This window comes from Dendrobates tinctorius, unplaced genomic scaffold, assembly GCF_039654945.1.
Source record: "Dendrobates tinctorius isolate UK_male_01 unplaced genomic scaffold, ASM3965494v1 ptg000036l, whole genome shotgun sequence".
Lineage (NCBI taxonomy): Eukaryota > Metazoa > Chordata > Amphibia > Anura > Dendrobatidae > Dendrobates > Dendrobates tinctorius.
Window position 1 is genome coordinate 38,979,278 of NW_027361704.1, and position 24,603 is coordinate 39,003,880.

Sequence of the window (24,603 nt, forward strand, 5' to 3'; positions counted from 1 at the left end):
CAACTTTTGGGGTCCAATTTATCCTGTTACCCTTGGGAAAATAAAAAATAGCGGGCTAAAAAATCATTTTTGAGGAAAAAAAATATTTTTTTATTTTCACTGCTCTGCGTTATAAACTTCTGTGAAGCACTTGGGGGTTCAAAGTGCTCACCACACATCTAGATAAGTTCCTTCGGGGGTCTAGTTTCCAAAATGGGGTCACTTGTGGGGGAGCTCCAATGTTTAGGCACACAGGGGCTCTCCAAATGCGACATGGTGTCCGCTAACGATTGGAGCTAATTTTCCAATCAAAAAGTCACATGGCGCTCCTTCCCTTCCGGGCCTTGCGGTGCGCCCAAACAGTGGTTTATGACCACATATGAGATATTGATGTACTCAGGAGAAATTGCCCAACAAATTTTAGGATCCATTTTATCCTGTTGCCCATGTGAAAATGAAAAAACTGAGGCCAAATAAAATTTTTGTGAAAAAAAAAGTACTTTTTTCTTTACAGATCAATTTGTGAAGCACCTGGGGGTTCAAAGTGCATACTATGCATCTAGATAAGTTCTTTGGAGGGTCTAGTTTCCAAAATGGGCTCACTTGTGGGGGAGCTCCAATGTTTAGGCACACAGGTACTCTTAAAACAAGACATGGCAACCGCTAAACATTCAAGCATATTTTACATTCAAAAAGTAAAATGGCGCTCCTTGCCTTCTGAGCCCTGCCGTGCGCCCAAACAGTGGTTTATGACCACATATGAGGTATCAGTGTACTCAGGAGAAATTGCCCAACAAATTTTAGGATACATTTTATCCTGTTACCCATGTGAAAATGAAAAAACTGATGCTAAAATAAAATTTTGGTTGGAAAAATTAAAATGTCCATTTTTTCATTCCATGTTGCTTTAGTTCCTGTGAAGCACCTGAAGGGTTAATAATCTTCTTGAATATAGTTTTGAGTAGCTTGAGGGGTGCAGTTTTTAGAATGGTGACACTTTTGGGTATTTTCTGCCATATAGACCCCTCAAAGTGACTTCAAATGTGAGGTGGTCCCTAAAAAAAATGGTTTTGTAAATTTTGTTGTAAAAATGAGAAATTGCTGGTCAACTTTTAACCCTTATAACTTCCTAACGAAAAAAAATGTTGTTTCCAAAATTGTGCTGATGTAAAGTAGACATGTGGGAAATGTTATTTATTAACTATTTTGTGTCACATAACTCTCTGGTTTAACAGAATAAAAATTCAAAATTTGAAAATTGCAAAATTTTCAAAATTTTTGCCAAATTTCCATTTTTTTCACAAATAAACGCAAAAATTATTGACCTAAATATACCACTATCATGAAGCCCAATATGTCACGAAAAAACAATCTCGGAATCGCTAGGATGCGTTGAAGCGTTCCTGAGTTATTACCTCATAAAGGGACATTGGTCAGAATTGCAAAAAATGGCCAGGTCATTAAGGTCAAAATAGGCTGGGTCATGAAGGGGTTAAGGATTGGAAAGTTGATGAGCACAGCTGGTAAACATGTCGTGCACATCGGAGCCCAATTGTCAGACTCCTATGGAGCCATGGTGGCCTCTACAGATTGGAATAACCTAGCTCTGGTATACCTTAAAGGGAATCTGTTACCCCTTTTTTCGAATTTGAGCTGCCGGCACCGCCATCAGGGGGCTTATCTATAGCATTCTGTAATGCTGTAGATAAGCCCCCGATGTAACCTGAAAGAGAAGTAAAACAAGTTAGATTATACTCACCGGTGTGGCGGTCCGGCACCTCCCATCTTCATACGATGCCGTCCTCTTCTTTCCTTCCTGTTGTGGCTCGCGCAGGCACACTGCTCTGCCCTGTTGAGGGCAGAGCAGAATACTGCAGTGCGCCTGCGCCGAACCACGACAGGAAGAAGACGTCACTGTTAGAAGATGGGAGGCGCCGGACCGCAACACCCATCAGACCAGACCACCCCCCGGTGAGTATAATCTAACTCCTTTTTCTTCTATTTCAGGTTACATTGGGGGCTATATGCAGCATTACAGAATGCTATAGATAAGCCCCTGATGTCGGCGCCGGCAGCTCATATTCGAAAAAAAGGGGTAACAGATTCCCTTTAAGGGTCTGCAAGAGCATGCGCTCCTGCAGGGGCAGTCAGCAGGCATGTATAGCAGCCTGCACTCTGGAAGCACAGGTGAGACGCCCCCTACAGGTCGCTACAACCAGCACGGCTCCTATACGGGGAGCAGTACACCAGTACACAGCGCTCCTACATAGCACGCAGGACGTGCTGCTGGCCAATAGCACGGAACCTCGTGTGTTAGCAACAAGGGCTGTCCAATGGAGGCTCGCGTTACATCCGCGCCGCTCAGCAGTGACGGACACACCGAGCGCTCCTCACCGTGGAACATTCCTTTCCTGTCAGGCCGCCGCCGCCTCACTCACTGCACAGGACGAGATGGGATGTGACGCCGCGGTGCATTGTGGGCGTGTGTGACAGCCGCTGCCTAGTCTTTCCAGTTCATAGAGGGACTGAGCGCAGACTGTGGACGCGCTGGGAGCCGTAAGTAACTGACATGTCAGTGTGCGGGGTGTAGGGGACGGCGACAGGTTGTCATGGTAACGCCCCTAGTGTCTGACTACAGCGAGCTGTTCAGGGGCTGTCAGGTGCCTGCACCTTCCTGTGGGGACAGGCGGTGTCCCATCTTCTGCACTTGGAAGAACTTCTCCCCACTTGTACTGTGTTATCTTATATTAATATTTGTTATTGTTCTCTTTCCATAACCTTATACATCGGTAGTTTACCTGTCAAGCTGACAATGGTGCCGACATGTCAGTCATAGTCATTAAACAGCCGGACTGATCAGTCACATGCTGTAGAAAGGAAGTATCAATCAGATTACACCGTGACTGATCCGTCACACGTTTTATAGAAGAGAAGTGTCAGTCAGATTACACCGTGACTGATCCGTCATGTTATAGAAGAGAAGTGTCGGTGAGATTACACCGTGACTGATCCGTCACATGTTATAGAAGAGAAGTGTCAATCAGATTACACCGTGACTGATCCGTCACATGTTATAGAAGAGAAGTGTCAATCAGATTACACCGTGACTGAGCCGTCACATGTTATAGAAGAGAAGTGTCAGTCAGATTACACCGTGACTGATCCGTCACATGTTATAGAAGAGAAGTGTCAATCAGATTACACCGTGACTGAGCCGTCACATGTTATAGAAGAGAAGTGTCAATCAGATTACACCGTGACTGAGCCGTCACATGTTATAGAAGAGAAGTGTCAGTCAGATTATACTGTGACTGAGGCGTCACATGTTATAGAAGGGAAGTGTCAGTCAGATTACACCGTGACTGATCCGTCACGTTATAGAAGAGAAGTGTCAGTCAGATTACACCGTGACTGAACGGTCACATGGTATAGAAGGGAAGTGTCAGTCAGATTACACCGTGACTGAGCCGTCACATGTTATAGAAGGGAAGTGTCAGTCAGATTACACCGTGACTGAGCCGTCACATGTTATAGAAGAGAAGTGTCAGTCAGATTACACCGTGACAGAGCCGTCACATGTTATAGAAGAGAAGTGTCAGTCAGATTACACCGTGACAGATCCGTCACATGTTATAGAAGGGAAGTGTCAGTCAGATTACACCCGTGACTAATCAGTCACATGTTATAGAAGGGAAGTGTCAGTCAGATTACACCCATGACTAATTAGTTACATGTTATAGAAGGGAAGTGTCAGTCAGATTACACCATGACAGAGCCCTCACATGTTATAGAAGGGAAGTGTCAGTCAGATTACACCGTGACTGATCCGTCACATGTTATAGAAGGGAAGTGTCAGTCAGATTACACCCGTGACTAATCAGTCACATGTTATAGAAGGGAAGTGTCAGTCAGATTACACCCATGACTAATTAGTTACATGTTATAGAAGGGAAGTGTCAGTCAGATTACACCATGACAGAGCCCTCACATGTTATAGAAGGGAAGTGTCAGTCAGATTACACCGTGACTGATCCGTCACGTTATAGAAGAGAAGTGTCAGTCAGATTACACCGTGACAGAGCCGTCACATGTTATAGAAGGGACGTGTCAGTCAGATTACACCGTGACTGAGCCGTCACATGTTATAGAAGAGAAGTGTCAGTCAGATTACACCGTGACAGAGCCGTCACATGTTGTAGAAGAGAAGTGTCAGTCAGATTACACCGTGGCAGATCCGTCACATGTTATAGAAGGGAAGTGTCAGTCAGATTACACCCGTGACTAATCAGTCACATGTTATAGAAGGGAAGTGTCAGTCAGATTACACCCGTGACTAATTAGTTACATGTTATAGAAGGGAAGTGTCAGTCAGATTACACCATGACAGAGCCCTCACATGTTATAGAAGGGAAGTGTCAGTCAGATTACACCGTGACTGATCCGTCACGTTATAGAAGAGAAGTGTCAGTCAGATTACACCGTGACAGAGCCGTCACATGTTATAGAAGGGACGTGTCAGTCAGATTACACCGTGACTAATCGGTCACATGTTATAGAAGGGACGTGTCAGTCAGAGTACACCGTGACTGATCAGTCACATATTGTAGAAGGGATTTCCAGAGGTGTCAGGTAGAACTACACCAAGACTGATCAGTGACATGTTTTAGGATTACAAAAAGTGTTGGTCAGACTACACCAGGGCTGATCAGAGTGAGTGACACCAGGATCTCTACAACGTCTATCGCCTCCTTCATCAGGGGGTGTCACTGGTGTCACTCAATCTGCTTCTGTGTTAGGTATTGATACTCCCATTTTCCAAACAACTTTATTAAATGTTTTGAATAACAGCAATATTTTTACATTGATATCCAAATGTAGATGTTACAGTGAAACAAAGGGTGTAGGGAAGGATAAGGGATTCGGAATAGGTTTTAAGTCACTTTATTAAGACAAACAAAGGGTAAAACAAAAGGAAGGGTAAGGAGGGGAAATATAAATTAAACTAAGAATGTCATGTCTCTTCGATAGAAAGGGGATTAAATAACCCCATAAGGAAAAGACATGACAATAACTAACAGTATTATTTTCTGCAATATTTTTAGGAGTAAAACCCCTATATAAATAAAGACAAGCATACATATTATAGTACAACACCTGGAAAAAAAAAAGGTATTAGTATCGAACACTTAAATATTGTAAGTTATATGTAAACTTGTCGGTGTTGCTCCGAGTAGGTATTGATACTCCTTTTACAGCTGATAATACATTTTCATTAGTTCAGTGAACTTCTACATCTAATGCATCCTAGTATAGAAGACACAGATCTGTATTCTTAGACATGGAGAATACTGGAATTCATGTGTATGTGAAGCTGTAACTTAGCAACAGGCATTTAAAGGGAATCTTGTCACCAGGTTGTTGATACCTCATGTGAGAGCTAGCGCATCTGAGTGTAGCAGTTTTGATGCAATCAGTTTTTAGATGTAGCAGAGCTCAGAGAGCTGACCCTGACCACACCACAGCATTCTGTTTCTTACATTATTTATTTACAGTAATCTGCTAATCAGAGGAGGGGGCTGAGTCAGACCAGGAAGCATGCGAGCTGTAGTCTGGGTCGTGATAATATGCTGGTGATAATGATAAAAACTCATTGTATTGATGCATCAGCACACATCCTAATAAGTGATACATCACTGAAATCAGTTTCTGAGCCTGTACTTCAGGTAGCCCTCAGATTTAAAAGCAAAAACCTGCAGATATATCCATTTTAAAAGGATTGTCTGAGCCATGCATAATAGTTGCTAGGGAGTTTAAGCAGCTGAATCCTAACAGTATACAGTACAGACCAAAAGTTTCATAGTCATGAAAATAAAGAAAACTCTTTGAATGAGAAGGTGTGGCCAAACTCTTTGTCTGTACTGTATATATACTCAGTGTTAGGATTCTGCAGTATTTCTTATTTGCATACTTGCCATCACATGCTGACTTTTTTCTTCCACTTCTCAATGGTGTCAATTGAGAGTAGTGGAAGAAAAAGCAATCAGTACCTGGTTGAAAGTATGCAAATCACATATGAGCCGTCACGCTATGACCACCGCGAGTCCTAACAGTATGACTATTACACCCTAAGGCTACGTTCACACGTACCGGAACTCTTGCGGAAATTACCGCGAGAATTCCGGAATTCCATTCCGCGGGAAAATCGCATTTTAAATTCCCGCGATTTTCCCGCGGAAAAACTAGCATTTTGCAAGCGTATTTAGCTTGCAAAATGCTAGCGTTTTCCAAACGATCTGTAGCATCGCTTGGAGAACTGATTGACAGGTTGGTCACACTCGTCAAACATAGTGTTTGACAAGTGTGACCAACTTTTTACTACTGAGGCCGCCTATGCAGCATCAGTAGTAAACGATAAAATGTAAAAAAAAATAAAAAATGGTGTTATTCTTACCTTCCGACGTCCCGTGCAGCCGTTCCCAGTAATCCTTTGCGAAAATGCCCGCGATGACGTCCGTTCTCGCGGGATCGCGATGTCTCGCGGTAATTCGCGATGAAGTCGCGCGAATGACCGCGAGACTTTGCGATCCCGTGAGAACGGACGTCATCGCGGGCATTTTCGCAAAGGATTACTGGGAACGAGAGCGTGGAGAGAGGCGGGAAGGCTCCGCGGGACGCCGGAAGGTAAGAATAACAATATTTTTTATTTTAAATTCTATTTTTTACAGGGATATGGTACCCAAAGCCTGGAGGACAGTCTCCTCTCCTCCGGACCGTGGGTACCATCCGCAAATGTTCTGCTTACTTTCCGCATGGTGTGCACAGCCACATGCGGGAAGTAAGCAGAACAATGCATTCCTATGGGTGCGGGATCGCCGCGATTTCTCAAAATTAATGAGCACTATTGCAGGGCACAGGCGCGGGACTCTGGGGCCACCATTACGTGTCACAGGGCGCTGTTGATGGGAGGGAAGTGGTAAGACAGGAGACAGAGATATCTTCCAGGCACCGCACGCCCCAGAGCCTGGAAGAAATTAGCATACAGGAATAAAATACAATTTCTCAACAACAAGACTGCAAATATGAGGCATACAGGTAGAAATGTTAAACTAGTCCTATTACCTGTATGCCTATATTAATGGTCATATACGTCCCAGGGGGTGACAGATTTCATTTAATGCAGCAGTTGAAGATTGTAGCCTGGTCTGATGGTCTGAATGCGTTTACGTCACTTACCTAGGGAAGGGATGGCAACAGGATGGATTATGGGAAGGGGTGAAAGCGGTGAGGTGCAATGTGTGATGTTCTGGGAAACTTTGGGTTCTGGAATTAATGCAGATGTTGCTTTGACGTGTAACACCCTCCCAAACATTGTTGCACACCAAGTACAGCCTTTCATGACAACTGTATTCCCAAATGGCATTAGGTAATTTCAGCAGAATATTGTGTCTTGTCAAACTCAACATCTGTTCAGAAATGGTATGGGAATCATCTCAAAGAGTTTGAGGTGATGACCTTACCTCCAAGTTCCCCAGAACGCCGTCATATCAAACATCTGTGCTAGTGGAGACCGCACCTCACAACTTCAAGGACATGTAGGACCTGCTGCAAACATCTTGGGTTCAGAAAAAAGAGAAAACTTTCATAAGTCCATATTTTGGTGGTCCATTGCCCATTTGGCAACACAAGGGAACCTGATACAATATTAGTCAGGGGATTTTAATGTTATGGATGATCTGTACCATTCTACTCTGACTCTTCTAGTATCACTGTGAATTCATTATTGTATTACAATTACTCAATTTCTGGCACCTTTATATATTTCCTTGAAACGCTGTAATAATCCTTCTGGCGCTGGACTAGTCACGTCCATTCCTATGGTCCTGGCTTCAACCTGTCCCACCCAAGGTGATTGACAAGTATCAACCATGTGTATACATAGTGAGAAAAGTGTTTACACTGGGTAAGACCTGTCAGTCACCTAGAGCAGAAAAGGGAGGAGGCTTTTCACTGTAAAACATAGCTGGTTGGATCGTGTAGTCCGCTCTGATTCATGCTGCCTGTGTTTTGGGCACCTTGAATGGAGTGAGAGCTTCTCTTTCAGTAGTCCTCTAGCTTTTCCAGTTAGGGCACTGATTTGCTATTACTTGGTTTAGTGTAAAGTGGAAAACGCACAACCTCTTTTTGTGGGTAGATCAGTGGAAACTAGTCTGGTTTGTTAAAGGGAATCTGTCACCCCCTTGATGATTTTTCTCTAATACTATGGGTGTACAGTTAATGCTGATACATCTGCGCTGAAGATCAATTCAGACACTGCCCATACAAGGGCAGACAGTGATTTCTTCCAGGTACCGCATGCCCTGGAGCCTGGAAGAAATCATTAACATAAAATATTATAACTCATAATATTAGTGTGCGCTTGGAACACTCATGAAAAAGAGGGAAATCTAAATTAGGTGGTTATAGAAAGAGAGAGAGAAAAAAAAAAAACCTCTTATTATAAGTGCTTTTTATGTAGCTGGATAATAGCGAGAAAATAGCAATTAGAAATAGACAATTGTAAGACCTCAGAAGAAGTGCTTAAGGGAAAAAATATGTATATATAGATGCTGGTGCAATCTTAGTTCCAACCAGAGAGTGGTACCTGTAAAGATAATGCGATCCGAAGTCCTCACTCCAGTAAGCGGTGCAGGTTAAAATAGCGCTTTTTGCTCCAGCGCTTGGAAAAAGAGGGGGGGGGTTTGTACACAGGGGTATAGACGAGTTACAGGGCCTGCCCCGGCCGGTGGCAGCCTCCTATCAGTGTACCTCCAGCTGTGGAGCAGACGTGAGCGGCCTCTCATGCTCTCGGCGTCTGTGAGCTGCTCCAGGTATACAGGACTTTTGTGATGTGAGTCAGCACATGACCACGTCAGTTTCACTTGCTGGTGGTTGCGGCGGGGACCAATGGACTTTCCAACATGTTTCAAAGACTAAGGCTGGAGTCACACACAACAATTAAAAAAACGGTCCGATTTTAACGGTCCGAAATCGCACAAAGGTATCTTAACCAGTGATCCGTTTTTGATGCGATTTTTCTTCATCGATGCGATTTTAATCGCATGTAAGGATCCTTTTGACATCCTTCTTGCGAGATTTTCTCGCAGGATAGCTAAATGGACATATAATGGAGCCCAATGACAGGTTTCCGCACACAAACGAATTAATAGATCTAGACACATTAAATAAATATATATATATTTTATACATGTCACAGAGACACATTTATATATATATATATTTCCAATTCATACAGTTCTTAATTGCAGAATAGCCGCTGAAACATTTGCTGGCTTTTGTATAACATTCTCGTGCCCGACATGAAATGACACATGGTTTACATATAGTTAACCATTTCAATTCATGGTTTTTTTTTTATGTCTATCACTATTAATTATATGAGGGCTTGTGACGGCAGCGGGAGTCTCCGCAATTTAATACAACGAATTAACCCCTTAAATGACCACCTACAACTCCAAAATTTTACCCACAAGCCCTCATATAATTAATAGTGATAGACATAAAAAAAAAACATGAAATGAAATGGTTAACTATGTAAACCATGTGTCATTTCATGTTGGGCAGGAGAATGTTATACAAAAGCCAGCAAATGTTTCAGCGGCTATTCTGCAATTAAGAACTGTATGAATTAGAAATATATATATAAATTTGTCTCTATGACATGTATAAAATATATATATATATATATATGTATTTAATGTGTCTAGATCTATTAATTTGTTTCTTTATTTAACCGGACACTGTGATTTTACTGTATTTTGGAACAAAAAATGCTCACACATCGGGTCCGTTTGCAATCCAATTTTTTCTCGCCCCCATAGACTTGCATTGTCGAATCCGATCCGAAAATCGGTGACAATCGCAGCATGCTGCGATTGTCTCGGTCCGAGGATCGGATCCCATCAAAAATCGCATGATGTGAGCTGCCCCATAGAATAACATTGGGATGAATGCAATGCGATTTTTTTATCGCATTGCATTCGTCCGTTTTAATCGCCAGTGTGACCCCGGCCTAACTGTCTTCTTCCTCAGGGATGGTTCCCCCCACCACAGGAGGATTATTTAAGCATTCCCGCCGCTTAAGCAAGTTTAACCCAATTAACTTAATAGAAGCCAAAAAGATAGTTTTGATAGAATTAAAGAAACTTTGAGGAATTTAGAAAATTTGCTCCTTAAAGAAATGCGGGATTTATGGGAAGTAGCAACCTTAGAATGCTACCTGGCCTATAATTGCATCCAAAAAGGCCTGGTGGTGTCCAAGGCTCTTTCAGGTGATCTTGGAGACGCTAATACCTTATCTGAATGGAATGATATGTTCAAGGACTGTGAAAGAAGTGTGAAAGTAGCGTGCTGCGCACGGCGCACCGTCAAAAGTGCGCAGCACGCTACTTTCACACTGGCAGCGCATGATCTGCGCACCCTGTGCTAAAGATAGGGTGCGCCGATCGCATGCGTGCAAATGCGAAAGTAGGCGGTGATCCCGGATGGGGCGGGCAGGGAGCCGGCTCGGGGCGGGGCTTAACGACGCAGGGCGCAGCGTTGTTTTAACGCAAATGTGAAACCAGCCTAAGATTGCACCAGCATCTATATATATATATATATATATATATATATATATATATATATATATATATATATATATATATATATATATTATATATTTTTCCCTTAAGCACTTCTTCTGAGGTCTTACAAGTGTCTATTTCTAATTGCTATTTTCTCATTATTATCCAGCTACATAAAGAGCACTTATAAGAGGTTTTTTTTTTCTCTTTCTGTAACCACCTAATTTAGATTTCCCTCTTCTTTATGAGTGTTCCAAGTGCACACTAATATTATGAGTTCTTTTACCTTATTTCTTTGACACCCTTGTGACAGGTGTCTTAGTGTTTGCTGCTGGATTACACTCATACACAAGCGCCACTGACTCTCCATTTGTATAAAATATTATAAATCAATTTCTCATTGTCTACCCCACACCTATGAGGCATACAGGGAAGACTGGTTTAACCATTCAATTACCTGTATGCCCATAGTAATAGGTGAAGATCGTCCAGGGGGTGACAGATTCCCTTTAATGCCTTATTATTGTGGGTTCGCAGCAGAACACCCAACACTTCCCTAATAGTCACAGCAGAGCCCCACCTGCTCCCGGTCTCCAGTAGTCGCAACACAGTGCCCCTCGGAGGTCACAGTTTTTCTTGTACTCCATCAGTGCCCTTCTTACCTATTCTGCACAAAGTTTACTATTCCTGAAATCGATTTTTCTAAGGGATCTGTGTGTAGGAGACCGTCACAGAGCTTTGGTTATTTGGCACATGGCGGGGGTTGTGCTCTCTTTGTCAAGGTCTAGATTGGGATTGCTTTTATTGGTAACCCCCACAAAAATATGTTATTAGCGCATAGAGCAGACTGTCATGGGTGGCCGACTTTTTGCACACTTGCTTGGACCAGGTTTGGTGCATAGAAAATCTATAGGCGTCTTACGGTATGTACGGTGCTGCTTGTGTGCGCTCTATGCAAATGTGCAAAGCAAACACAAAGTGCAAACAAGGCCTAGCTCCTGCTTCACTGTCATATTGCGCGTCCTGACATCTAATAATCTTACATTCTGAGAACTGAAAACCACATATGTTCCATGTGTGAAGTTCTCAGCATTATGGGGAACATAGCGTTAAAGATAAGTTGTATTACGACCTTGTGACAATTGGCATTATGGCTTTATGGGGTTAAAGTCCAGTTGTATTTCTCTGTTGATACTAGCTTTCTGTTATTGCATAAATATGTGATACTATGTATGTATCTAGTATACATAAAATATATAATATCAGTGGCCAAAAAAGAGTATGCACACTTCAGTAGTTATGTATGTAGTCACATCGTTGTAGAATTCCCAAGTGCAGAGAAGAGAGTCAGATAAAATGGCGGAGACACGCTTGATATTCTAAAAGCACAAGACTATTTGAAGTGGTTTTAGAAATGTAAAAATGTGTGTGAACTATTATTATTATTATTATTATTTATTGTTATAGCGCCATTTATTCCATGGCGCTTTACATGTGAGGGGGGTATACATAAAAACAAGTACAATAATCTTAAACAATACAAGTCATAACTGGTACAGGAGGAGAGAGGACCCTGCCCGCGAGGGCTCACAATCTTCAAGGGATGGGTGATAATACAGTAGGCGAGGGTAGAGCTGGTCGTGCAGCGGTTTGGTCGATCGGTGGTTACTGCAGGTTATAGGCTTGTCGGAAGAGGTGGGTCTTCAGGCTCTTTTTGAAGGTTTCGATGGTAGGTGAGAGTCTGATATGTTGTGGTAGAGAGTTCCAGAGTAGGGGTGATGCGCGAGAGAAATCTTGTATGCGATTGTGGGAAGAGGAGATAAGAGGGGAGTAGAGAAGGAGATCTTGTGAGGATCGGAGGTTGCGTGCAGGAAAGTACCGGGAGACGAGGTCACAGATGTATGGAGGAGACAAGTTGTGGATGGCTTTGTATGTCATGGTTAGGGTTTTGTAATGGAGTCTCTGGGCAATTGGGAGCCAGTGAAGGGATTGACAGAGGGGAGAAGCTGGGGAATAGCGGGGGGACAGGTGGATTAGTCGGGCAGCAGAGTTTAGAATAGATTGGAGGGGTGCGAGAGTGTTTGAGGGGAGGCCGCAGAGCATGAGGTTGCAGTAGTCAAGGCGAGAGATGATGAGGGCATGGACTAGGGTTTTTGCAGATTCTTGGGTGAGGAATGAACGGATGCGTGAAATATTTTTGAGTTGAAGTCGGCAGGAAGTGGAAAGGGTTTGGATATGTGGTTTGAAGGAGAGATCAGCATCAAGGATTACTCCGAGGCAGCGAGCTTGTGGGACTGGGGAGAGTGGGCAGTCATTTACTGTAATTGATAGGTTCGTAGGGGGGGTCACGTGAGATGGGGGAAAGATGATGAATTCTGTTTTGTCCATGTTGAGTTTCAGATATCTAGTGGAGAAGAAGGATGAAATAGTGGACAGACATTGAGGGATTCTGGTTAGTAGGGAGGTGATATCTGGTCCAGAGATGTAGATCTGTGTGTCATCAGCATAAAGATGATACTGAAAGCCATGAGATTCTATGAGCTGTCCCAGGCCAAAGGTGTAAATAGAGAACAGCAGGGGCCCTAGGACTGAACCTTGTGGGACTCCGACAGATAGGGGGCGAGGTGAGGAGGTGGTGTGTGAGTGGGAGACGCTGAATGTCCGGTCTGTTAGGTATGATGAGATCCAGGAGAGGGCCAAGTCTGTGATGCCGAGGGATGAGAGGGTCTGTAATAATAGGGAATGGTCCACTGTGTCAAAGGCAGCCGACAGGTCCAGGAGGAGGAGGACAGAGTAGTGTCGCTTGCTCTTGGCAGTTAAGAGGTCATTGGTGACCTTAGTAAGGGCAGTTTCAGTGGAGTGGTGTGACCGGAAGCCAGATTGTAAGCGGTCGAAGAGGGAGCAAGAAGAGAGATGGGAGGACAGTTCAAGGTAGACGTGTTGTTCCAGTAGCTTGGAGGCGTATGGGAGAAGTGATATAGGGCGATAGCTAGATACAGAGGATGGGTCAAGAGAGGGCTTTTTGAGGATAGGTGTGATGGAGGCATGTTTAAAGCTTGAGGGGAAAACACCAGTTGTTAGTGATAGGTTGAAGAGATGGGTTAGGGTTGGGATGAAGACTGTGGTGAGGTTTGGGATGAAGTGGGATGGGATCGGGTCGAGTGCACAGGTGGTGAGATGTGATCTTGAGAGTAGAGTGGAGAGTCGATCTTCTGTAATGGTGGAGAAGTTGGTTTTGAAGGTGGAGGGCTGGGAAGTCGGGAGGAAGGGCTCTGGGGGTTGTTGACCAAAACTGTCCCTGATGTTATCAATTTTCTGCTTGAAAAATGAGGCAAAGTCTTCAGCTGAGATGAGTGGGGAGGGAGGAGGTGCTGGGGGGCGGAGGAGAGAATTGAAGGTGTTGAATAGCTGTTTAGGGTTGTGAGACAGGGAGGATATGAGAGATGAGAAGTAGGTTTGTTTAGCTGTGGCGAGTGTGGTCTTGAAAGTAGTGAGGGACTGTTTGAATGCGATGAAATGCTCGTTGGAGTGGGATCTTTTCCATCTGCGCTCAGCAGCCCTGGAAGCTCGCCTCAGCTCTTTGGTCAGGCTGGTGTGCCAGGGCTGTCTGTTGATTTTGCGAGTTTTGGTATGTGTAAGTGGGGCAGCGGATTCCAAAGCTACAGCTATTGTGGTGTTATATAGAGCGGCAGCGTCATCCGCATTGTGTAAGGAACTTATATCTGTAAGAGGGAGGAGGGATTCGGAGAATGAGTGTAGGTCAAGGTGTTTAAGATTCCTGCGAGGGTGTGAAAGTTTGTGGGGTGGGGATTGTAGACATGGAGTGAAGAGGGAAGAGAATGTGAGCAGGTTGTGGTCAGAGAGAGGAAGAGGTGAGTTAGAGAGGTTAGATAGGGAGCAGAGGCGGGTGAAGATGAGGTCCAGTGTGTGGCCATCTTTGTGGGTGGCTGTAGAAGACCATTGAGTGAGGCCGAAGGAGGATGTGAGAGATAGAAGTTTAGTGGCAGCTGAGAGGGAAGTGTCAATGGGGATGTTGAAGTCGCCCATGATGATAGTAGGGATGTCCGCGGAAAGGAAATGAAGTAACCAGGTGGTGAAGTGGTCAAAGAAGGTGGTGGCTGGCCCTGGGGGGCGGTAGATGACAGCCAGTTGGAGGTTGGAGGGGGAGTAGATGCGCACAGAGTGCACCTCAAAGGAAGGGTGGGTAACAGAGGGTGGCAGTGGGATTGGGGTGAAGGAGCCGGTATCTGACAGGAGAAAACCAACTCCTCCACCATGTTTGCTGCTGGGGCGGGGGGTGTGAGAAAGGTGGAAGCCGCCATACGAAAGTGCAGCAGGAGAGGCTGTGTCAGAAGGGGTGAGCCAGGTTTCGGTGATGGCGAGGAAGGAGAGTTTGGTAGTAACAAAAAGATCATGGATGTAGGAAAGCTTGTTGCAGACAGAGCGAGCGTTCCACAGAGCTCCTGTTAGTGGGACTGGGGAAGCGGGGGCTGGGTGAATGGGTATAAGGTTGGAGAGGTTACGGAAGGTTGTGATAGAGCGTGGATGGGAGGTAGAAATGACTGTGGGAATGTGGTGAGGAGGACCAGGATTTGGAGAGATATCACCAGCAGTGAGAAGGAGCAGAGAAAGTGTTACCAGGTGGGAGCAGGAGAGGGCATGAGGGGGCTGTCTGTGTTTGGAGACAGAGGATTGTATGTTAAGGAACAGTTTTGAGGCGGAGGTGAGGTGGATGGGGAGGATTGAAGAAGAGATGAACAGTTCCTTACTAGGAGTAGGGATTAGGGGAATTAGCAGAAAGTGAAGGATTATTGGGGTGAAAGTGAAAACAAACAGAAACATTGTTTACAGTGACTGTGTCCAGTTACCTTTACTTCCCTTCTGGTTCAATTCTGGTTTTAATTCTTAAATTAATCTTCACACTTCTAGCACACACTTATAGCAATCACAATGCAGACTGAAGTCTATGCAGACTTGTACTCTGCAATATATGTACAACTAAGTGCAGTCAGGTGTGAAGCAGAGAGGAGTGGTCTCTGCTCATCTTGGCCAGACAATTAAGAGTGGACCAGATGTATATGATCAAGCCAGAGTAAACAAGGTCATAAATAACACTGGGGTAAGCTGGGGTTAGCTGAAAGGCATACCATGTGAATGCTAGGTGCAGAGGCAAGTCTATGTGCAAAGCTGGGTGACGCACTGTGTGTCCTTCATAGACAGACAGCAGGAGAGCAGGAGAGCTGGGTGGATGGACATACCATGTGAATGCTAGGTGCAGAGGCAAGTCTATGTGCAAAGCTGGGTGACGCACTGTGTGTCCTTCATAGACAGACAGCAGGAGAGCAGGAGAGCTGGGTGGATGGACATACCTGTCGGAAGAATAGAGATGCTTGTTAGAGTGCGATGGTGGCAGGTAGCAGAACTACAAGGACTATGGAATCAGAACCACCGACATGCCTGACAGCCACACGCAGTCCTGGTAATTGTGCAACCTATGGCACTGACAGCAGTATGGGAAGAAATGGGAGCGTCATGCAGAGCAATCCCTGTGGACACGGTAGGGCTAGGTTCACATTGCATTAGGGCATCCGTTAAACAGATGCGCTAACGCTGATGTCATTTATGACATCTTTAGTGACCTAGCGGTAACTGTATGCGCCAAGGTACCATGCGCTACCTAGCGTTAGCCCATACAGTTCTATGCACAGTGAACGGGTCCGTTCGCTGTGCATTACTGCCAACGCACCCAAAAACGCTGCAAGCAGCGTTCGAGGGTGCGTCATGATTTAACGCATACTTTCTAATGCATGCCGATTTTGGTATGCGTTAGTTTCATTGCGGCCAATGGGTGCGTTATCGGACCCGTAACATAGCGTTAGTGCCACTATGTAACAGATCCGTCAGCACATTGCCCCCTAACGCAGCGTGAACCCAGCCTAACTACAGTGTGTCCGTAAAATCACGGTGCACTATTGACCAGTCACTGGAAAGCAACAAAAAACAATAGAAATGTGAAATCTGCTCCAAATAAAAGAGAAACTGTCCCAGTTTCATACCTATTCAGTGCAGTTCGATGAGGGCTCCATTTCTTGCCCTACACACATCCAAACGATAGTGAAGTTCTAGTCACACACTGGTAAGGAGACGTCTGGTGTAACAGAGTGAATGACGTCTGTGATTCTCTGTTTTAAGCGATTAATGTTGTTGATACGTTCAATGTACACATGTTGCTTCACATAACCCCAAAAGTAAAAGTCTAAGGGCATCAGATCCGGGGATCGTGATGGGCATGGTTTGACACAACCCCTGCCTATCCACCGCCGGTGGGATGTTCTATCCACAAACTCACGAACAATGGTGACGTAGTGTGGAGAGCGCTGTCCTGTAGAAAGATGACACCTGGAAATTGTGGCACTGCATACAATTCCAGCATGTCAAGATACGTGTTTACCGTCACAGACTGCTCTGCGGAAAAAAAATGGGCCTATCACCTTATCATGCATCAGGCAACACCACACATTCTCTTTAGGGGTGTTACGTTCATACTCAACGTAGGCATGAGGATGTTCAGCAGCCCATATTCAGACGTTTTGGCGATGAACATGTCCACAGATATGGAAGGTCGCCTCATCGCTAAGCACAAACTTCTGCAAAAATCTTGCATCATTGTCGATCTCATGAAGCATATCTGTACCAAACGTGCATCGTTTGGGTCTATCTGCAGGTTTTATACCATGCAACAGCCGCAATTTGTTCTCCGTAAAACAGAGACGATCCTTTAACACCTTATGAACTGTAGTCTTGGTTAGGTGTAAGCACATGCACGCACAGATTTTTTTAGGGCTCCTTAGGTAGCTATCCCGTATAGCCTCTACAGGCTCATCACTGACTGAAGGCCTACCAGAACGGGCTTTCTCCACCAAACTGCCGATTTCCTTCAACAGCTTATCCCACCGAGTAATGTTATTCCTATGTGGTGGTGCTTCGTTATAAACACGCCGATATTCACGTAGCACTTTGGTCACGGATTCGAATTTAGCGAGCCACAGAACACACTGAACTTTCCTTTGTACCGTCCACATCTCGACTGGCATGCAAAACCACACAGCTGGCATAAGCTTGTGGTTGCATGATGTCACAGACCTGGCAGTGTATTAATCAGAGTTCAGTTTATCAAGGGTTAATCTGACTGGGGGCTCAGCAACAGCTTAAATGAGTTTGTGTTGTTTGATTGGTTCTTGTTATCTCTCCTCATGAACAGGTCTGATATGATTGGGCCAGAGAAAGGGCGCCAAAATGTAAGCTATAAATAGATCTACATTCCTGTCAGGACTGCTGAGCAGCTGAAGAATTCTTTAAGTTATGACTTTTATGGACTTTGTTATTCTATAATGTATACTTTCCTGTGACTGGTCAAAAGTGCACCATGACTTTACGGACACTGTATATGTACAGTGACATGTAACAGTTTGGCCACCCCTGGTCAAAATTACTGTTATTGTGAACAGTTAAGTTGAAGATGTAATGATCTCTAAAACGCCTAAAGTTAAAGACGACACATTTCCTTTGTATTTTATGCAAAAAATATATTTTTTCATGTTTTACATTTTAAAAATTACAGAAAGGAAAATGGTTTGGGCACCCTGCATAGTTAGTACCTAGTAGCAACCCATTTTGAAAGCATTTTGTTGCCAGCCAAGAGTCTTACAATTCTTGTTTAAGAGATTTTCTTCCGTTTTTCCTTGGAAAATTTTTCCATTTCTGTGAGATGCTTGAGTCGTCTTACATGCGCTGCTATTTTGAGGTCTAACCCCAGATTTTCAATGATATTCAGATGAGGAGACTGTGAGGGCCATTGTAAAGCCTTTAGCTTGCGTCTTTTGAGGTAGTCTATGGTGGATTTTGACGTGTGTTTAGGATCATTATCCATTTGTAGAAACCATCCTCTTTTCAACATCAGCTTTTTTACAGGTAGTGTTATGTTTACATGAAGAATTTGTTGAAATTTCATTGAATCCATTCTTCCGTCTACCCGTGCATTAGCGTACTCGAGAAATTGCACAACATACTTTGGGGTCCATTTTCTCCTCTCACACTTGGGAAAAAGAATTGGGGCTAAAAGAACATTTTTGTAGAAAACAAAAAAATACTGTATATACTCGTGTATAAGCCGAGTTTTTCAGCCCCTTTTTTGGGCTGAAAAAATACTCTAGGCTTATACACGAGTCATACACCTGAAAGCCAGCGAGGGAGGGGGAGCAGGAGATATGATACTCACCCTCCAGGCGTCTGCATATCCGGCTCTGCTACATCTCAGTCCCGGCGTCTGTATCTCCCTTCCTGTCTTCTTCCTGTGTGTTCACATGGTACCGCTCATTAAAGTCATGAATATGGATGTGTCTCCACTCTCATAGGGGTGGAGCTGCATATTAATGTCTTTAATGAGCGGTACCATGTGACCGCACAGGAAGGGAGATACAGACGCCGGACTGAAATGTAGCAGAGCCGGATATGCAGACGCCTGGAGGGTGAGTAGCACTGGGGGAGGGTGAGCCAGCCATGCCATGAGGATGCCATAAGGAAAGGGGAGTATGTCATTTTTTTTTTTTTTAAATCACAGCAGCATTATTATATGGGGCATATATGGAGCATGTTATGGGCCACTAATAACCTTTGTGCAGCATTTTATGGGGCATATATTAATATGGAGCATGTTGCATTTCCCACCCTCGGCTTATACTTGAGTCAATAAGTTTTCCCAGTTTTTTGTGGCAAAATTAGGGGGGTCGGCTTATACTCGGGTAAGCTTATACACGAGTATATACGGTATTTTTTTTTATTTTCACAGCTCCACGTTATAAACTTTTGAGAAGCACCTGGGGCTTTAAGGTGCACACCACACATCTAGATACATTCCTTGAGGGGTCTAGTTTCCATAATGGTGTCTCATGAGCCATTTCCCCTATTTAAGCACATCAGGGGCTCTCCATACTTGACATGGTGTCCGCTAATAATTCCAGCTAATTTTTCCGCTTCAAAAGTCCAATGGCGCTTTTTCACTTACGAGCCCTGCCCTGCACCTAAACAGTAGATTTCAACCACATATGAGGTATCGGCGTACTTGGTAGAAATTGCATAACTAATTTCGGGGTCCATTTTCTCTGTTTCCCTTGAGAAAATAGAAAAAATTTGGTTCAAAGTAAAATTTTTGTGAAAAAAGTTAAATGTTCATTTTTTCCTTCCACATTGCATTAATTCTTGTGAAGTACCTGAAGGGTTTAATAAACTTTGTGAATCTGGTTTTGAGTTCTTTGAGGGGTGCGGTTTTAGAAGTGTCACTTTTGGGTATTTTCTGTCATATGGGGCCCCTGTGATGTGGTCCTTAAAAAAAAAAATGGTTTTGTAAATTTTGTTGAAAATATGAGAAATCGCTGGTCAACTTGTAACCCTTATAACTTCCTGACAAAAAATAATTATGTTTCAAAAATTGTGCTGATGTATAGCAGACATGTGGTGAATGTTATTTATTAACTATTTTGTGTGACATATCTCTGGTTTAAGGGCATAAAAATTAAACATTTTAAAATTCCAAAGTCTTCCAAATTTTCGCCAATTTCCGAATATTTTCACAAATAAGTCATATCGTGTAAATTTTGCCACTATCATGAAGTACAATACAGTGGGGAAAAAAGTAGTCAGCCACCAATTGTGCAAGTTCTTCCACTTAAAAAGATAAGAGAGGCCTGTAATTTACATCATAGGTAGACCACAACTATGAGAGTCAAAATGAGAAAACAAATCCAGAAAATCACCTTGTCTGATTTGGCAACATTTATTTTGCAAATTATGGTGGAAAATAAATATCTGGTCACCTAACAACATGCAAGATTTCTGGCTCTCACAGACCTGTAACTTCTTTAAGAGGCTCCTCTGTCCTCCACTCGTTACCTGTAGTAATGGCACCTGTTTGAACTTGTTATCAGTATAAAAGACACCTGTCCACAACCTCAAACAATCACACTCCAAACACCACTATGGTGAAGACCAAAGAGCGATCGAAGAACACCATAAACAAAATTGTAGCCCTGCACCAGGTTGAGAAGACAGAATCTGCAATAGGCAAGCAGCTTGGTGTAATGAAACACACCGTGCGGCCCTCCAAAGAAGTGCCACCCCTCACCATTACTGACCCACTGCCAAACCGGTCATGTTGAAGGATGTTGCAGGCAGCAGATCGCTCTTCACAGCGTCTCCAGACTCTGTCACGTCTGTCACATGTGCTCAGTGTGAACCTGCTTTCATCTGTGAAGAGCACAGGTCACCAGTGGCAAAATTGCCAATCCTGGTGTTCTGTGGCAAATGCCAAGCATCCTGCACGGTGTTGGGCTGTAAGCACAACCCCCATCTGTGGACATCGGGCCCTCAGACCCTCCTCATGGAGTCGGTTTCTAACCGTTTGTGCAGACACATGCACATTTGTGGCCTGCTGGAGGGCTCTGGCAGTGCTCTTCCTGTTCCTCCTTGCACAAAGCAGGGCTGTGGAGTCGGTAAGCCAAACCTGCGACTCCAACTCCGACTCCGACTCCTCAATTTCCCTTACACCGACTCCAACTCCGACTCCACGACTCCGACTCCGACTCCCACACATATTGCTTATATTTAAGTGAAAAATTTATTGTAGTACAATGTGAACCTCAGACATTTAATCATTTTTATGATCCAATAATCAAGATATTTAGATAGAACAGAATATATATTGGTGTACTACCCGGTTTTCATTCTTTTTGGTACAGATACGATATGGATAGACAGATATGGATAAATGGATAGATAGAGTAGATTTCTAATCTTCTTTTGCTATTGAAAACATTATCTATGAGCTCAAAAACCTTTCAGGTGATGCAGTTTTTTAAAAAGATGATCAGCTTTTGCAGCTGAAAAACGTATCCTCAAAAAATACAGGAAAAACGCTGTGTGTGAATGTAGCCTTAGATCAGGAATATAACAGCCATTTATAGGACATTTCATAACTTTCCCAAACTCCTATGAAAAAATATTCAGCACATCCTGCATTGAATTACTGTACCCAATTTATTATATATTTTAGGAGTCGGAGTCGGTCCATTTTATACCGACTCCAACACCGACTCCAACTCCGACTCCACCAAAATGAGCACCGACTCCGACTCCACGACTCCGACTCCACAGCCCTGGCACAAAGGCTGAAGTAGCGGTCCTGCTCCTGGGTTGTTGCCCTCCTATGGCCCCCTCCACATCTTCTGGTGTACTAGCCTGTCTCCTGGTAGTGCCTCTGGGCACTACGCTGACAGACACAGCAAACCTTCTTGCCACAGCTCGCATTGATGTGTCATCCTGGATGAGCTGCACTACCTGAGCCACTTGTGTGGGTTGTAGAGTCCGTCTCATGCTACCACGACTGTGAAAGCACAGCCAACATTCAAAAGTGACCAAAACATCAGCCAGAAAGCATTGGTACTGAGATATGGTCTGTGGTCCCCACCTGCAGAACCACTCCTTTATTGAGGGTGTCTTGATAATTGCCAATAATTTCCATTTGTTGTCTAGTCCATTTACACAATAGCATGTGAAATTGATTGTCAATAAGTGTTGCTTCCTAAGTGGACAGTTTGATTTCACAGAAGTTTGATTAACTTGGAGTTTGATTCTGTTGTTTAAGTGTTCGCTTTATTTTTTTGAGCAGTGTACTTTTTTTCCCCACTGTATGTCACGAGAAAACATTCTCAGAATCAGCGGGATCCGTTGAAGCGTTCCAGAGTTATCAGATAAAGTGATGCTGGTCAGAATTGTAAAATTGGCCTTGTCAGGAAGGTGAAAACAGGCTGGGGGGGGTGAAGGGGTTAAAGTAAATTTTCTTCCACATTGCTTTAAAGGGAATCTGTCACCTATTTTTTTCGACTATCAGCTGCCGGCAATGCCATCAGGGGCTTATCTACAGCATTCTGTAATGCTGTAGATAAGCCCCCGATGTAACCTGAAAGAGAAGAAAAACAAGTTATACTCACCCAGGGGCGGTCCGGGTCCGGTTTTGGTCCGATGGGTGTCGCGGTCCGGTCTGGCGCCTCCCATCTTATAACGATGACGTCCTCTTCTTTGCTTCCCATCGCGGGTCCTGCACAGGCACACTGCTCTGCCCTGTTGACCTCTCTGACTTTTCCCGGCGCCTGCGCACTGCAGCGCTCCTGCACAGGAACTACGATGGGAAGCAAAGAAGAGGACGTCATCGTTAGAAGATGGGAGGCGCCGGACTTGACTGCGACACCCATCGGACTGGGCCGAACGTCGGGGTGAGTATAATATAACCCGTTTTTCTTCTCTTTCAGGTTACATCTGGGGGTTACCTACAGCATTACAGAATGCTTTAGATAAGCCACTGATGGCGGTGGCAGCAGCTGATAGTCGAAAAAATAGGTGACAGATTCCCATTAATTCCTATGAAACTCCTGATGAGTTAATAAACTTCTTGAATGTGGTTTTGAGCACTATGAGAGGTGCAATTTTTAGAATGGTGTTATTTTGGGATATTTTCAGTCATATGAAGAAATTGATGATCAGCTTTAAACCCTTCTGTCTGTTTACAGTTATATAGCACACAATCGAGATGTCAAGCAGAGGTGGAAAAAAGAAGACCACGAAGACCTCAAGGTCTGCAAAGGCAGGCGTCATATTTCCAGTGGGGAGAATGTTGCGTTACATTAAGAGAGGACATCCCAAATATCGAATTGGAGTTGGAGCACCTGTTTATATGGCTGCTGTGCTGGAGTATCTGACTGGTGAGCTTAATTTTGTGTGATCTATTATATGCTACCCCTACGTATCTAAAGATGAAGCAATTGAGTAGGTCATGTCTTCGTCTGATCTGTTTCATAAAAGGGAAACTGAGGAGCCTCATGATATGAGCATGTGACGTCTTTTCCAGGCGGAACCTGTCTGAAACATATTCCCAAAAAATGCTTAAAAGCATGAACATGTGCACAGCAATGTAAAAACTACCGTATTTGTAGTATACCATATTTTGTGGACTATAAGATGCACCAGAACATAAGATGCACACCATTTTTTGGAGAAGAGAATAGGAAAACTAATTTTTCAAATAAAATGTTGGTGCCTCTTATAGTCCGATTTTATGGTAGCTTACTGTGGGAGGCGGTTGCGATGGAGCGGGGACACAGGAGGTAGGGCTGCTGTTGCAGGAGGCAGACAGTGGTAGGAATGGGGCGATGCTGCGTCCCCCCGTGCTGGTAGGAGAGGTTGTGCCAGCAGTGCGAGGTTGTGAGCCCTGGGCTTTTATAAAATGTCAGCGGTGAGCTGAGTCCCCTTCCCATTGATTTCCCTGCCGTTGGCTTCCTGAAAATGGCTGCTGAAGGCTGACCATGCTCAGAGCGAGATCTTAGGAGCCGAGATTTCATCTCTCGAGAGCTCAATTTTCACATGCTCTGCTTTTGGCTGCCATTTTTCCGAAGCCCACCACAGGGAAAGCAAAGGGAAGAGGACTCCCCTCACCGTTTAAAAAAAAACAAAACACAAATGGCAAAGTTTCCGCAAAAACTTCCAAAAAGATGTCAGAAAAGGCATTTAAGGGAAATAGCCACTTGTATTTTCCTGATACGTACATGAAAAGCGCTGCAAGTCCACTGGTGTCTGAGAGATGCTTTGTGCACATACCTTTAAGATCACCAAATTAATAATGTTACTGGATAGGTTACTATAAGAAAAATTAAAACATTCCTTCCTGGCCTGAAATGGATATAGACATTTGTTATTGCCTGCTTATAGCAGGGACATACTGAACTGATGTCATTCTAGCCGTGTGTGTAGCTTTAGACAGGTAATGATTTAAAACATTGGCACACTTACTGGGAATCACCCCTCCATTGGTGCACTTATTGGAAATCACCCCTCCATTGGTGCACTTATTGGAAATCACCCCTCCATTGGTGCACTTATTGGAAATCACCCCTCC

The 24,603-nt window shown here is 44.0% G+C and overlaps 1 protein-coding gene across 4 annotated transcripts in view; it reads left to right on the plus strand.

The window, feature by feature from the left end:
* Positions 1-1,829: 1,829 nt before the first annotated feature.
* MACROH2A1 (macroH2A.1 histone) overlaps positions 1,830-24,603 on the plus strand; it is a 103,062-nt gene continuing 80,288 nt past the window's right edge. The window contains exons 1-2 of one of the 4 annotated variants that reach the window (XM_073573801.1): positions 1,830-1,950; positions 23,222-23,413. In XM_073573801.1, coding sequence (XP_073429902.1) covers positions 23,242-23,413 — 172 coding nt within the window. In that variant the 5' untranslated portion in view covers positions 1,830-1,950; positions 23,222-23,241. Of the gene's footprint in view, positions 1,951-2,037; positions 2,167-2,309; positions 2,536-23,221; positions 23,414-24,603 lie in introns of those variants that run through there. The other 3 variants (XM_073573799.1, XM_073573798.1, XM_073573802.1) reach the window with 3 other exon arrangements.